Source organism: Mirounga angustirostris, unplaced genomic scaffold (assembly GCF_029215605.1).
Source record: "Mirounga angustirostris isolate CCGP_5_RB_7025 unplaced genomic scaffold, mMirAng1.0.hap1 SCAF_10, whole genome shotgun sequence".
Lineage (NCBI taxonomy): Eukaryota > Metazoa > Chordata > Mammalia > Carnivora > Phocidae > Mirounga > Mirounga angustirostris.
The window spans coordinates 25,886,420-25,899,917 of NW_026991718.1; the positions used below are offsets into that span (position 1 = coordinate 25,886,420).

At 35.0% G+C, this 13,498-nt stretch overlaps 1 protein-coding gene and 1 pseudogene across 11 annotated transcripts in view; both read left to right on the plus strand.

The window, feature by feature from the left end:
- Window positions 1-13,498, plus strand: part of BIRC6 (baculoviral IAP repeat containing 6) — a 227,694-nt gene that overhangs the window by 103,728 nt on the left and 110,468 nt on the right. For all 11 annotated transcript variants that reach the window (XR_006792448.3, XM_064572077.1, XM_045884369.3 and 8 more), the window contains 8 exons: window positions 210-337; window positions 3,733-3,864; window positions 4,684-4,899; window positions 5,656-5,839; window positions 6,459-6,614; window positions 10,046-10,179; window positions 10,791-10,944; window positions 13,228-13,344. Coding sequence is in view for 10 of the 11 variants with exons in the window: in XM_064572077.1 (XP_064428147.1) it covers window positions 210-337; window positions 3,733-3,864; window positions 4,684-4,899; window positions 5,656-5,839; window positions 6,459-6,614; window positions 10,046-10,179; window positions 10,791-10,944; window positions 13,228-13,344 (1,221 nt within the window). In the remaining variant the exon portion in view is untranslated. The remainder of the gene's footprint in view (window positions 1-209; window positions 338-3,732; window positions 3,865-4,683; window positions 4,900-5,655; window positions 5,840-6,458; window positions 6,615-10,045; window positions 10,180-10,790; window positions 10,945-13,227; window positions 13,345-13,498) is intronic.
- On the plus strand, window positions 6,622-9,875 carry LOC123850966 (large ribosomal subunit protein uL4-like; annotated as a pseudogene).

Consider the following 13,498-nt stretch of genomic DNA (forward strand, 5'->3'; position numbering starts at 1 on the left):
CAGAAAACTCTGATCTTAAAGTCATTTAGGGTCTAGATTAGACTTTCTAGGGTCAAATCTTACTACCGATTTCTTTATAATGGTTCATTTTCTTTAAAACTGCTTTGTCGTGATTGACACATTTATAAATTTGTGTTTTCTGGGTATGTAAAGTACTTTAAAATCACATTTAATAGAATTACTAATAACACTTTTTCTTGCTCTTATAGGTAACCAGTGGAGTTTTATTAACAATAATCTGCACACTCAGAGCATAAATAGGTCTTCCAAAGGCAGTAGTAGCCTTGATAGATTATATTCCAGAAAAATCAGAAAGCAGCTAGTTCATCATAAACAGGTAATTTTCAATATGCTTTTTTAATTTTAATGTTTGAGAACATTGCTTTAGGTTGCATAAGATAGACTTGTTATCAGATGTTAGGTATGCTATTTAGGGAGGTACTTAGGGAAATTGTTTAACAGTTTTGAGACTGAGCTTCCTTATTTGTAAGATGGCAACAATTTATAGTTTATGGATTTTTGGTGAGGTCCTTTAAAGTGTCTACTTCTTGGGGCACCTAGGTGGCTCAGATGGTTCAGCATCTGCCTTCAGCTTAGGTCATGATCCCAGGGTCCTGGGATCGAGCCCTACATTGGGCTCCTGGCTCAGCGGGGAGCCTGCTTCTCCCTCTCCCCCTCTCCCCAGCTCATGCTCTCTCTCTCTCTCTATCTCTGTCAGATGAATAAATTTAAAAAAAAATCTTAAAAAAATAAAGTGTCTACTTCTTCCCATCTCTATTAATACTGTTTTAAGTAAGAGGCCATCATTTTTCTTTGTCTAGTCATAAGGTGTCTCTCTTTGTTCTTTCTCAATCCTTATCTTACCTTTCTTTCTTGAATTCTTAATAGCTTCCAGTAGACCTGTGCTTGAAGGACACAGTCCTTAACATGGCTTCAGGGTGTCTGTCATGGGTCCCTCTTGGTAACTTACAGGTTTGAATTTTAGTCTAGCAATATTGAATTTGAATTCATGAACCACCAACCCCAGTTTTCTCATCCAGGACTTTTGCATGTGGTAAGTTTCTCTCCCCACCAACCCCCAACCACATAGTATACTCTTTTGCTTAGATAACCTAACTTACTAGACATTAGTTTATAATCACTTCGTCAAAGAGGTCTTCTCTGTTTTCCAAATTAGGATAGTACCCCATACAGTATATTCCCCATGTGTCCTATACTTTATCCTTTGATTATATTCGTCATAAATTTGGTAGGAATTCTTTTATTTTGTTAACATGAAATATGTGAGTTTCACTGTGAGTAAATCATTTCTTAAAGTATTGTTAGGAGTCATGCAGAGTGCTCTTTTATACCTGGCTTTTTTTGCTCAAACTGATTTTTTTGCGATTCATCCATATTGATTATATCAGTGGTTCTTCTTTTATTCTTGACCACTATTCTATTAATGTTCCAGAATCTCTTTATCCGCTTGCCTGTTGATGAACCCTTTAGTGTTGGTTTTTTCTTTTTGAAATACAAACAAATGCGCATATATGTTTCTTCTTCTGCTTATCATGCAAACGTTTGCATGTACTCACACTCAGTCTTTCTTTCACACAAAGTCATGTATTAGAATGTGGTTTTTAATACGGGACACCTGTGCATATATCTTCTTTTTTTTCTCACTTGGTTCCATGATTCCTTTTGAAATTGCACATAGAATTTGTTTGATATGCATTTTACTGTGTAGAAGTGAATTTATAGCTGATGTCAGATTCTTATGAGCCATTACTTTATTATTACTACTTTTTAAAATGGGTCTTTCTCTTTCTCTTCCGGTATATACAAAGTTAAATACTATATCCTTGATACATAGTATGGAGCCTAGTGTGTTGTCAATAAATATTTGTATAATTGATTTAAACTGTAATAGAGTTTATATGAAAATCCTTCAGATCGGACAAGTTTGTGAAAGCTTTAGTCCTTCTTAAAAACATGGGCTTAGCACTAAATTATTTATTTTCACTTACAGGTTTTTCATCTGTGAGCTAACTGTTTGATCTTTTGCAGGAAAAATGATGTGAAGCTTTTCCCTCAACTCTTTTATTTTTTGACTCTTAACTAATTTTAGGTGGTAATAATTTGCATCCTTTCAAAATCAGCTAATTTTATTGAACACTTGACATTTATGCTTGCTGTATTTAATTTAGGATATGAAGTTGGAAAACAAACCTAGAGTATAATCCCAGTAGATTTTTCTTAGTAAAATATTACTATTTTATTCTTTACTATGAAAGACATTATTGGAACTGGCAAAACTGGAAGTGGGGTGTGAGGCATAGTTGGTAGTCGTGTAGCAATATTCTCTGATTTTGATGGTTTTATTATGGTTTGCAGGAAAGGATCTTGTTTCTAGGAAATAGACACAAATATTCAAGTTGGCTGGCCATTAGGTTGCCAGCTTATTCTCAAATAGTTTAGGGAGAAAATGTCTTTTTACAGTAATTAAAGTTGGTGACTAAGATTGTGGTTGTTTTGAAATAAATTAAAAATTATTTTTTTATTGTAACTGTCAACGTGGTTATTGTAGAACTTTTAGGACAGTTTTCTGAAAATACTGATTTATAGTAGTTCTTACACACACATACGTTGATTATCTAATAAATGTGCATGCTGTTTTTAATTTAGGATACATTTTTCTTCATATATGGAGATTACAGCCCAGGGAATATTTCTTTATATTAGTTAATTTTTTTCCTGATAACAAAAATATCTATCAAAAATAGAAATTAAGGAATGTTCTCTGAAGAAGTAGGTTTATTAAGTTCTTAACTAAATTATTCATTTATAATTATGGCTATTACTTTTTAGTGACTTTCTATTTAGAGTAATGTTCCGCCCTACATGGAGAGGTGGTTAAGTCATTCAGTGGATTTTTAAGGTCTTCTTTGCAGACATTTTTTTTCTTTGTTTTGGTCAGTTGCTACTGACTATTGTTTGTGAGGGGTTAGCGATTGGGCAGGTGGGATTGGAGGGACATGGGTGGGCAATATAAAAGGACAGCATGAGAGAACCTAGTGGTGATGATACTGTAGTGGTGGTTCATGTGTCCACACATATGTAGAATTAGTGCACAGACATACACTCAAATGAGTAGAGATGAAACTGGAGAAATCTGAATAAAATTGGTGAAATTTTACAGCGTCAGTACTCTGTTGTGGTATTATAGCTTTACAAATTGTTATCTTTGGAGGAAATTGGGTAAAGTGTATAAGAGATCTCTCTTATTTCTTATAACTACATATCTACAGTTATCCTGCTAAATTTTTTAATTAATAAAGAGCATAGACATTCTAAAAAGTGTACTACTCTTGAGGGAGATTGCCATAAAAACAAAGCTAAGAATATTGTGCAATAAAAATGTTTTGCCCATATATTTAAAAACACTTACTTTCCTCCAGAAAGTATCTATCAGTCTCATTAGTGGCTTACATAAAGTTTTCCACTTACTTCCCTTTTGCCATGGACGAGGAATTACGTCTTAATCATAACATGGAGAGATCAATTGGGATTTGGAAATGACTTATCAGCAACACAGTTAAAACTAAATCTTTCAGGGAATTATTTATTCCATTAGTCGGATGTATGAAATCTGTGAAGCATATAATAATTTACTTTGTTGTTTTTAACACTGTTAGGTTAATTTGGGTTAAAAAGTTAGATTAATTTTCCTCTTTTTTTTTTTTTTTAAAGCAACTTAACCTATTAAAAGCTAAACAGAAAGCTTTGGTGGAACAGATGGAAAAAGAAAAAATACAAAGTAACAAAGGATCATCATATAAACTTCTGGTAGAGCAAGCAAAACTAAAGCAGGCTACCTCAAAGGTATGATTTTCACTTTTTAATGTAATTATTTTGGAAGAGTCACTTTCCTTTTTAATATTTTTAATTGAGTAGTTTATTTTTTTTGAGTAGTTAAATATTTTTAATAATGATAAGAAACTTAAAGTTTTGCTGTTCTGCTTATTAATGAAAAAAGCTATTCTAACCCCCTTTTTTTTTGAGGGAAGGTAGCTCAAGGAAATGGACTTACATTATGTTTCCAGTGTGCTTCCTTTAAAGTGGATTGCATGCCAGTAAATTGAAGATAAAAGATTCAGGGAAATGTATAGTTTTCTTAATGTGTTCTTTCTAAGAAAATTAAATCCGTTGATTTTTAAATAAAATTTTAAAATACAACTTAGCATGTATTTTTTAACACATATAGCAACCAGTTTTGTTTATCATTTTCTCTAAATATGAAGTTACAGTTATTCCGTCACATTTTGAGATAACTTAATACCCTATACTTAAAAGTTACGTTACATAGGTTTCTTTATCCATCCACCTTTTATGAATTATGTTTAGGATATTTTGGTAATTGTTATTCAAGATGTTAGATTTGACCTAATGTAGTCTTAATGTAGAATTTCACTTTTCTGGAATTCTATTATATATCCTGTACTTTACTCTCAACAGGACTTTAGGTATATTGGTCAGTAGAGCTTTTAATAATCTTATTTTGAAGCTTATGGTTTATCTAAAATTTTATCCTGTAGAATTTGTGAATTTTGAGTGAATATTTTCATTCCATAAATAAATTTATACTGAAAGAATTTTCATTCAGTAAATACTGATTTAAAAATAGTAAATTTTTCTGTGCAGCACTTCAAGGATTTAATTCGGCTACGTCGGACAGCAGAATGGTCCCGTTCTAATTTAGACACAGAAGTTACAACAACAAAAGAAAGTGCAGAGATAGAACCACTTCCATTTACCCTGGCACATGAACGTTGTATTTCAGTAGTGCAGAAACTTACGCTGTTTCTCCTTTCCATGGATTTTACATGTCATGCAGATCTCTTACTGTTTGTTTGTAAGGTAAGTAAACTAATAGGCATAATTTATAATTACAGACTGAGAGGGTAAGAAAAAGAAAGGTTGCATACTTTAACTGGTTTTTGATTAAGAGTAGTAATAGTTCTTTTATTGGTTTTCCTTACATAAGTCAGGTTTTTTTTATTGTGCCTTGAAAGACTTAAAAAATATTTTGTCACTTACTTAAGAGATGTGATTTCTTAGGAGATGTGATTTATATTTTAACCTAGTTAAAACTAATAGAGATTTGAAATGTACATAAGGTGGGTATGTCTATCTCCAAGCTGCCTTTTCTCTATTAATTAAAATAGGAAATATACAAGTAAGTGTCATTATGGTAATGAAGGGGTTTTAATACCCTGAAGGCTTTCTTGTAGCATATTCATTGTTCTTAAAAATTATTTTTAACTATTCCACATGTGAGTGGGGGCAGGAGCAGAGGGAGAGAAGCTCACGCAGACTCGCCTCTGAGCATGGAGCCCAAAGCAGGCTGATCTCACAACCCAGACTCATAAGATTGTGACCTGACCCGAAATCACAAGTCAGACATTTAACCGACTGAACCACCCAGGCGCCCCACTATTCCACAGTTTTTAATGAGATTTTAATATTTGATCATGAAAATGCATTTCTTTGTATTTCATCTCAAGCAATTGTTTGACACCAAAAACATATCTCATCAGTGAGAAGTATTATTCCAACAGTTTGTTTTTAGAGAAAACATATGTAATTGCTATAATTTCATAAAATGTATTGCAGGTTCTTGCACGTATTGCAAATGCCACGAGGCCAACTATACATCTGTGTGAGATTGTGAATGAACCACAACTGGAAAGACTACTCTTACTTTTGGTTGGAACTGACTTCAATAGAGGAGATATATCTTGGGGTGGTGCTTGGGCTCAGTATTCCTTAACTTGTATGCTACAGGATATATTAGCAGGTTTGTCCGGATTCCGTTTTCATAGTATGTCCACATAAGCTTGTCATAGCTTGAATAAGTAACATTTAAAAGGAACTGGAACCCCCCGAAGTGAAAAAGGTCTGTTTAGTATTACAGCAGCAGCAACTATTTAGAATTACTTTTGTATTTAATTATGTTGACATGTATAAATGTTAAGTCTTTATGGAGGAGTTAGGTTGTTAGAGCAAAGGAATATTATAGCTAGTCAGTTTCATTATTAATATCAGTAATAGGCTGCTTATTAGTACTTTATGTGGCCTTGAGGACTCTTTGTGCCTTAATCTTTTCATCTGTAGAATAAGGACAATGATAGTACCTTCCTTATAAAGTTGTTTTGAATAAGTGAGTTAATATATGTAAAGTGATTCATATTACACATTTTGTGTAAACATACTAGTTACTTGTCTTTAACATTTGAAGGTAGTGCAGTGGGTCCTAGCATTACCTTAGGTAGGTGGGGAATATTTTGCCAAAGATTCTTTTATAGTTTGTAGCACATACATGCCATCATTCTCTAAACGGGAGGAAAAATATGCTTTAATCTGCTTTAGAGGTCTGGTAAGAAATTATTAAGACAGGACTGTTTTCTTTTGTACAGGGGAGTTGCTGGCTCCGGTAGCTGCAGAAGCCATGGAGGAGGGAGCAGTGAGCGATGACGTAGCTGCAACAGCCGGGGACTCCGATGACTCCCTGCAGCAGTCTTCGGTTCAGTTGTTGGAAACTATAGATGAACCTTTGACACATGATATAACGGGTACATTCCTTAAATTCTATTTTATTTAAGATAGTCTTGGCACTCTTTTTTTTTTTTTTTAAATGAAAATACATTTTGAAATTAAGAATTTTAGTGACGTAGATAATTAATTTTCGTATTTTTGTCTTAGGGCTTTGGCCTTAGTAACCACATTAGTTAAATATAATAAATATGTTTCAGTTTGATTCTCTGAATGAATGCTTGTTATAATGAAACACTGTCCTCTCATAATGTCCTAATTATTTTGGTATGGTTTGATTTGGCTGTGTTGAAGAAAATGTAATCTAGAAAACAGTTAAAGATACACATTGGTGAAGATAGCAAAGTTAAAAGTTCTTACTCTTTAAGATCCAGCTTTTTCGGTGAATTTTCTTTCTTTTTTCTTTCTTTGTTTTCTGCCTTTTTAAAAACTGTATGTGTATCTTAGTGTATACAGTCTTTGCTCCTTACTTTTTGAAGAGGGTATTTTAGTTACTGCCGTGTATGTTGCAGGGGCTGTGGTCATTTCACCCGTTTGTCATTTCTCAGTCTTAGGTTCTCTAATCATTTTAGCCTTTTTCTGTGATATTCCCTTTATCTGGAATAGACTTCCTTCTCTTGTTTGCAAGATGAACTCCTTATCTAAGATTCACGTAAAGCTTGTCCTCCTCCAATAAGCTTTTTCCACCAGCACCAGCAACAGTGTTGGAGGCTGCCTTTGGCGCTGCCGTCTACTCTGGACCGTTTGTGATAGTACTTACCGTGCTGTAGTTGGTTTAATTTCTGTAGTGTATCCTCATCTCTGGACTTCAGTTAATTTATTGGAGAGCAGAAATTTGTTTTATTAATCTTCACATACTCAAACCCTAGTACAGGCTGGCATATGCTAGGCATTCTATATGTTGAATAAGAGGGTGAGAAGGATGGGAAAGTAAGGTTTATTGAGGTTTATTGTAAGGCATAGAAGTTTAGTAAAGATCTTTGAGACATCTCAGAGCAAAATAATTTCTAAATAAAGAATGGAAAAATAAGGTGATTAGCAGCTTTTCCTGTAGGAGCTGCCGGGTTGAGAGGAGCATGACCCTCTCCTACCCCCGTGATGGCGTGTGCTCATCCACTGATAACAGTGTACTCTGAAAAGGGGGAATCATCTGGCAAAAATGTTACTTTGCCTCCTGTGTTCAGGGCTCCGATTTGACCTGAAATTGTGAACTTCGTTCATACCAACTTGTGCAAAAACAACAAGCTGTTAGTGAATTAGCAAGTCATCAAACCAGTTCTGAGTCTTGGGATATTGGCAGAATTCACATCCCCAGAGTTTGAGGTGGTGGGACTCACCGTTCTGCCAAGGGTGCTTTTAGAAATATGTGTGTCGTGGGGCCTGCGTGTTTGTACCAAACAAAACCTGGCGCCGTTGGCATCACAGTATGAACACGACACGGAAGTCATATGCCATCTGCTCTGCCCAGGCTGCCTTGGCCTTCCCAGCGCTGGTCGTGTCTAAAGGTCATCGTATTGAGGAAGTTCCTGAACTTCCTTTGGTGGTTGAAGATAAAGTTGCTGGCTGCAAGAAGACCAAGGAGTCTGTTTTGCGTCTTAAAAAACTTAAAGCCTAGAATGATATCAAAAAGGTCTATGACTCTCAGTGAATGAGAACTGGCAATAGCAAAATGAGAAACCGTCGTTGTATCCAGCACAGGGGACCTGCATCATCTATAATGAGGACAGTGGTATCATCAAAGCCTTTCAGAACCATCCCTGGAATTACTTTACTTAATGTAAGCAAATTGAACATTTTGAAACATGCCCCTAGTGGGCATGTGTGACGTTTCTGCATTTGGACTGGAAGTACTTTCTGCAAGTAGACAGAGTCTGTATGGCACTTGGCATAAGGCTGCCTCCCTCAAGAGTAACTACAACCTTCCCGTGCACAAGATGCTTAATACAGGCCTTAGCAGAATTTTGAAAAGCCCAGAGATCCAACGAGCGCTCCGAGCACCATGCAAGAGGATTCATCGCAGCGTCCTGAAGAAGAATCCACTGAAAAACCCAAGAATCCTATCAAAGCTAAACCCTTATGCAAAGACCGTATGCCAGAACACCATTCTTTGCCAGGCCAAGATCACAAGCTCTGGATGGATAAGGCGGCAGGAGCCTCAGAAGCCAAATAAGATGAGAAGGGGGTTCCAGGCAAGAAGCCTATGATGGGGAAGAAGGGAAAAGAAGGCTGTTGGTGTGAAGGGTGTGAAGAAGCAGAAGAAACCTTTCGCAGAAAAAAACAAAAGGCTGCAGCTACCAAGAAACCAGCAGCTGTGAAGAAGCCTGCAGAAAAGAAAGCTACCACGGAAGAAGCCTGCTGTATAAAAACTGAAATTTGTTTATTCTATAATTGTCAGATTATTTTGGATAGCTAATTTTGAATAAAGATGATCAAAGGCAAAAAAAAGAAAGTTGAATAACAGTCATATGACTTAAATTTTCTTTGCTTTTCACTTTAATACTGGGTATCATTTTCTGAAGTATTGGATGTAACATTGCGCTTTACATATTGGAGGTAGTAAAATGAGAACGTTGATTCTAGAAATGAAACTCCCTCCATTCCCCCATTTAAGAAATGGATACCACTTCCTTTGAAGCCCTTGCTGTGCCCCTCCCCAGTGAAGAAAACACTGTACTATCTGAATCATTCCCTTGCTTTGCCTTGTAATTATATTACCTAGGTTTGTATTGGTTTTGGTGTTTTTGAATTTTATGTAAATGGAATCATATACCGTGTTTATTCTGTGACGTGCCTTTTCACTCAATATTATGTTTCTGAGATTTATTCAAATGAACTTGTAGAGCTATAGGGCATTCCATTCCTTCTCCTTGCTGTATAGTGAGCCATTGACTATACCACAACTTCTTTTTCCACTTTGTCACCCCTATTTTAGGACTCCCTAAGATCTATTCTTGGTCCTTGCTCTTCCATATAAATTTTAGAATCCACTTGTCAACTTCCACCAATAAAAAAAATCCCTTTGAGATTGTGAATGAAACCCAACTGAATCTATAGATCAGTTTGAGAAAGATCAACATCCATATGAAATTGAAATTGCATTTTTCAGTTCATGAACATGGTGTGTATACTAAATGTTTTCAATAAAGTTATATACTTTTTCTCATTAAAAAAATAACAAAGTTTATGCAACCTAATTCAACAAGGGCTAATTCCATGGTCTTTTTCCCAAGGAAGTCAAATATCATTGCATGGTGTTTTTAATTGTATGTCCTAGAGTGATACATTTTTATACTTACTAATGTTTAATTGTCAAGTATAAAAATTTAGAGATTTTTAAAGCAATAGAAACATGTTACATACCAGTAAAATAACTTTTTCTGTAAATAAAAGCAATATATTGGTTAAATTTTATGTTGCATACTCTCTCAAAATCATTTTCAATTATTTGAAGGTGCACCTCCTCTTTCTTCTTTGGAAAAAGATAAAGAAATTGATCTTGAGCTACTTCAAGATCTAATGGAAGTTGACATTGATCCTTTAGATATTGATTTGGAAAAGGATCCTCTTGCAGCCAAAGTTTTTAAGGTATGATATGCTATTCTTTTGGCTTAATCACTTAAAACAGGAAAGTATACATATTTATCACATAATATAATCCGTTATTCATTGTTCTCAAAATTCATTATTTTGCTATACGTCCTATAGTAGTTTTTTTAATACCAATAGAATAGTATAAGGAAAACTTGTACCCTTTTATTAATGTAGCCACAATTATTGTCTTATATATTAGTAAGCACCAGTAATAGGCATGGGGAAGTTTAGTTATAGTTTACTAAATCTGAAGCAGCATTTAAGCTCCTCTAAGCCCAGTTTATCTCAGATTCTACTTTTGTATTAGATTCAATGTTTTCTGAAGGAGATATACCCCTAATACGTTATATTGCTTCTTTTTGTGTATAAGAGATTTTTTTTTAAGTATGCTACTTATCTCTTAGGTTCTAAATAAAGTATTTTTAAATTTTGGTATAAAATGAATCTATTCCAATAAATCATTAAAATCCTAAGTGTGTTTTGGTGATTTAAAGGGTGGGGAGAATGTTTATTTTGTAGCCCCATATGAGTTTAGAAAGTGTAAATAATGTCACTCTTAGTGAAGAGGTAAAAATAAACCACAATTTTTTTTCCACTCTTTTAAGCCAATAAGCAGTACATGGTATGACTATTGGGGTGCTGATTATGGCACCTACAATTACAACCCTTACATTGGAGGTCTTGGAATTCCTGTAGCAAAGCCACCTGCAAACACAGAGAAGAATGGATCACAGACAGTTAGTGTTTCAGTATCTCAGGGTAAGTGTGTGTTAAATTTTAAGTCATGTGCTATTGTTCTGTTTTTTTTATTTTCTTTTAAAGATTTTCTTTATTTGACAGAGAGACAGAGAGAGAAAGCACAAGCAGGGGGAGCAGCAGGCCGAGGGAGAAGCAGGCTTCCCATTGAGCAGGGAGCCTGATGCGGGGCTCGATCCCAGGACCCTGGGACCACAATGTGAGCTGAAGGCAGACACTTAACTGACTGAGCCACCCAGGCGCCCAGTCATGTGCTATACTTAAAACAAGTCCTAAATTTATGTATGCTTTGGCCTTTGAGAAAATGAGCCTGAGTATATGCTGAGAGGGTTTAGTTTCACAGGTATGCCATCAGAATGACAGAGCCATATGTTTTGGTGTCATTCACGTTGGAGGAGCTTCCATTTATGGGGCATCTTTTGTTTCTCAAAAATAACACCTAGCAAAATATATTTGTGAGTTGTGTGGGATTGCCAGTGATTTTAATTAATTGTGCTTTCTTTTATTTTTTTACTGCTAATAATAAACTTGTATTTTATTTGTAAACAGAATGAAACCACACTGAATATTATTTTTCCACTCTTCTAGTCATGTAGAATATTTTTTTAAAATAAAATCTTTTGCAAAATTTTGAAACAATCATACCTTTACTGAAAAGTTGCAAGTTTGATATAAAGAACATTTGTTATCCTGAGCCCTTTGGGAGTAAGTTGCTAAACTTTATTTGTTTTCGTTTTGTTTTCATTTGTTCTTTGTACAGATCAGGGCATTTTTCTACATAAGCAGTCAGGAAGCACATTCTGTCAAAATTAGGAAATTAACATTAGTACTAACACTCATACCTCATTCAGGTTTCAGCAGTTGTGTTTAAACGATGTGCAAAAGGATCCAAAGCAAAATGATGCCTTGCATTTAGTTGTCATAGCACTTCAGTCTCATTCAGCCTGCTACAGTTCTTCAGAGTTCGTTTTCATGGCCTTAATGCTTTAGAAGATTACAGGCCAGTTATTCTGTAAAATGTCCCTCAAAATTTGTGTTTGTATGCTATTTCCTCATGATTAGATTGTGGTCATGCATTGTTGCCAGAAGTATCTGTTGTGTAATGCTCAGGTTTTCTTATTGCGTTCTTTTAGTTGGTTTATGATTTAAATTTGTTCCATGACCAGAGATTTGAAGTTTAATTACTTGATTTAAGGAGATCTGTGCCAGTCTTCTCCATTGTAAAGTTATTCTTTTCCCCTTGGTAAAAAATTTTTGTGGGTGTGGGAGAATGGTACTTGGAAACTATTCTTTAAAAAAAAAAAATTAGTCTATTCATTGAATTTTTTTTTAAGCAGACCCGTGGTTTCCTTTTTTATTCAGTGGGTCATAATTTGTTATTATTTGTTTGTTGCTTAGTTTTTATTAAGGCAAAATATAAATAACATAAAATTTACCATTTTAACCATTTTTAAGTATACAGTCCTGTGGCATTAAGTACATTCACAGAGTTTTCATTTTTTGTTTTTATGTTCAGACTGTCCCAGATTTGACCAGTGGGATGGATCTCCCTTAGCTTATCTGTCTCCTCTTTCTTTGAGCACTTCCTTGTTTTCTGGCACAACAAGATGCCCCAGGCTAATCATTTCCTTTTCCTTCCCCAGACTGGGAATTAACTACTTCAGCAAGGGGAAGGGTTTTTCAAAACCTTTTAGTGGAAGAATGTGATTAAGAAACAAAGATTTGGGTGCTAGGTATACTTAGTATTTTGGTGGCTGTTTCTGTGCCCTCTTGGTGGACAGATCTAGGGAACGTGTGTGTTAACACACATTTGCATCTATATTTCTGTATCTTCCTTTTTATCTAGAATGCCTTGAGTTCATATCAGTATATCTGGCTGTCATCTAACTCTGTAGGCTTCATTTTATTTTTTTAATTTTAAAAAAATTTTTATTCATATTCCAGTTAGTTAACATACAGTGTAATATTACCTAGACTTCATTTTAACTATCTCCCTTTCCATATTTCCATATCTTTTCTCTGACAGTGAGGAACCTGGTTCTCATTATCCTTAACTTATTTGCTTCCATTATCATTACTTCATTTATTTGATCCACCTCTCTCTATATAACTAGCCTCCTTTGCACAGATGTACCTGCTGTGGCTGATACTCCCTGACAGGTTGTTCTTACATGAGGACACGCTCTTCACCCTATTTTGCATTTGGATGTCAACATTTTATTGTAGGAAGTAGGACATGAGTAATAATTATCAAATAGCTCTTTTTCTTTGAATTGCTTTTTGTAGCCCTAGATGCTCGCCTAGAAGTTGGACTTGAACAGCAAGCCGAACTTATGTTGAAAATGATGTCTACCCTGGAAGCAGATTCCATTTTACAAGCATTAACAAATACATCTCCTACGTGTAAGTGAAAATCACCGTTGTTAGAGTATTGCAGTGAATGATTTATCTCTTGATAATTTTTCATTGCATTCAGCAGGGACAGATTTTTAAATTCCATGTGTAGTATGAGGCTGAGGGGCTAAGCATATAGCACGTCTCCCTCCCTAAGTTAGTA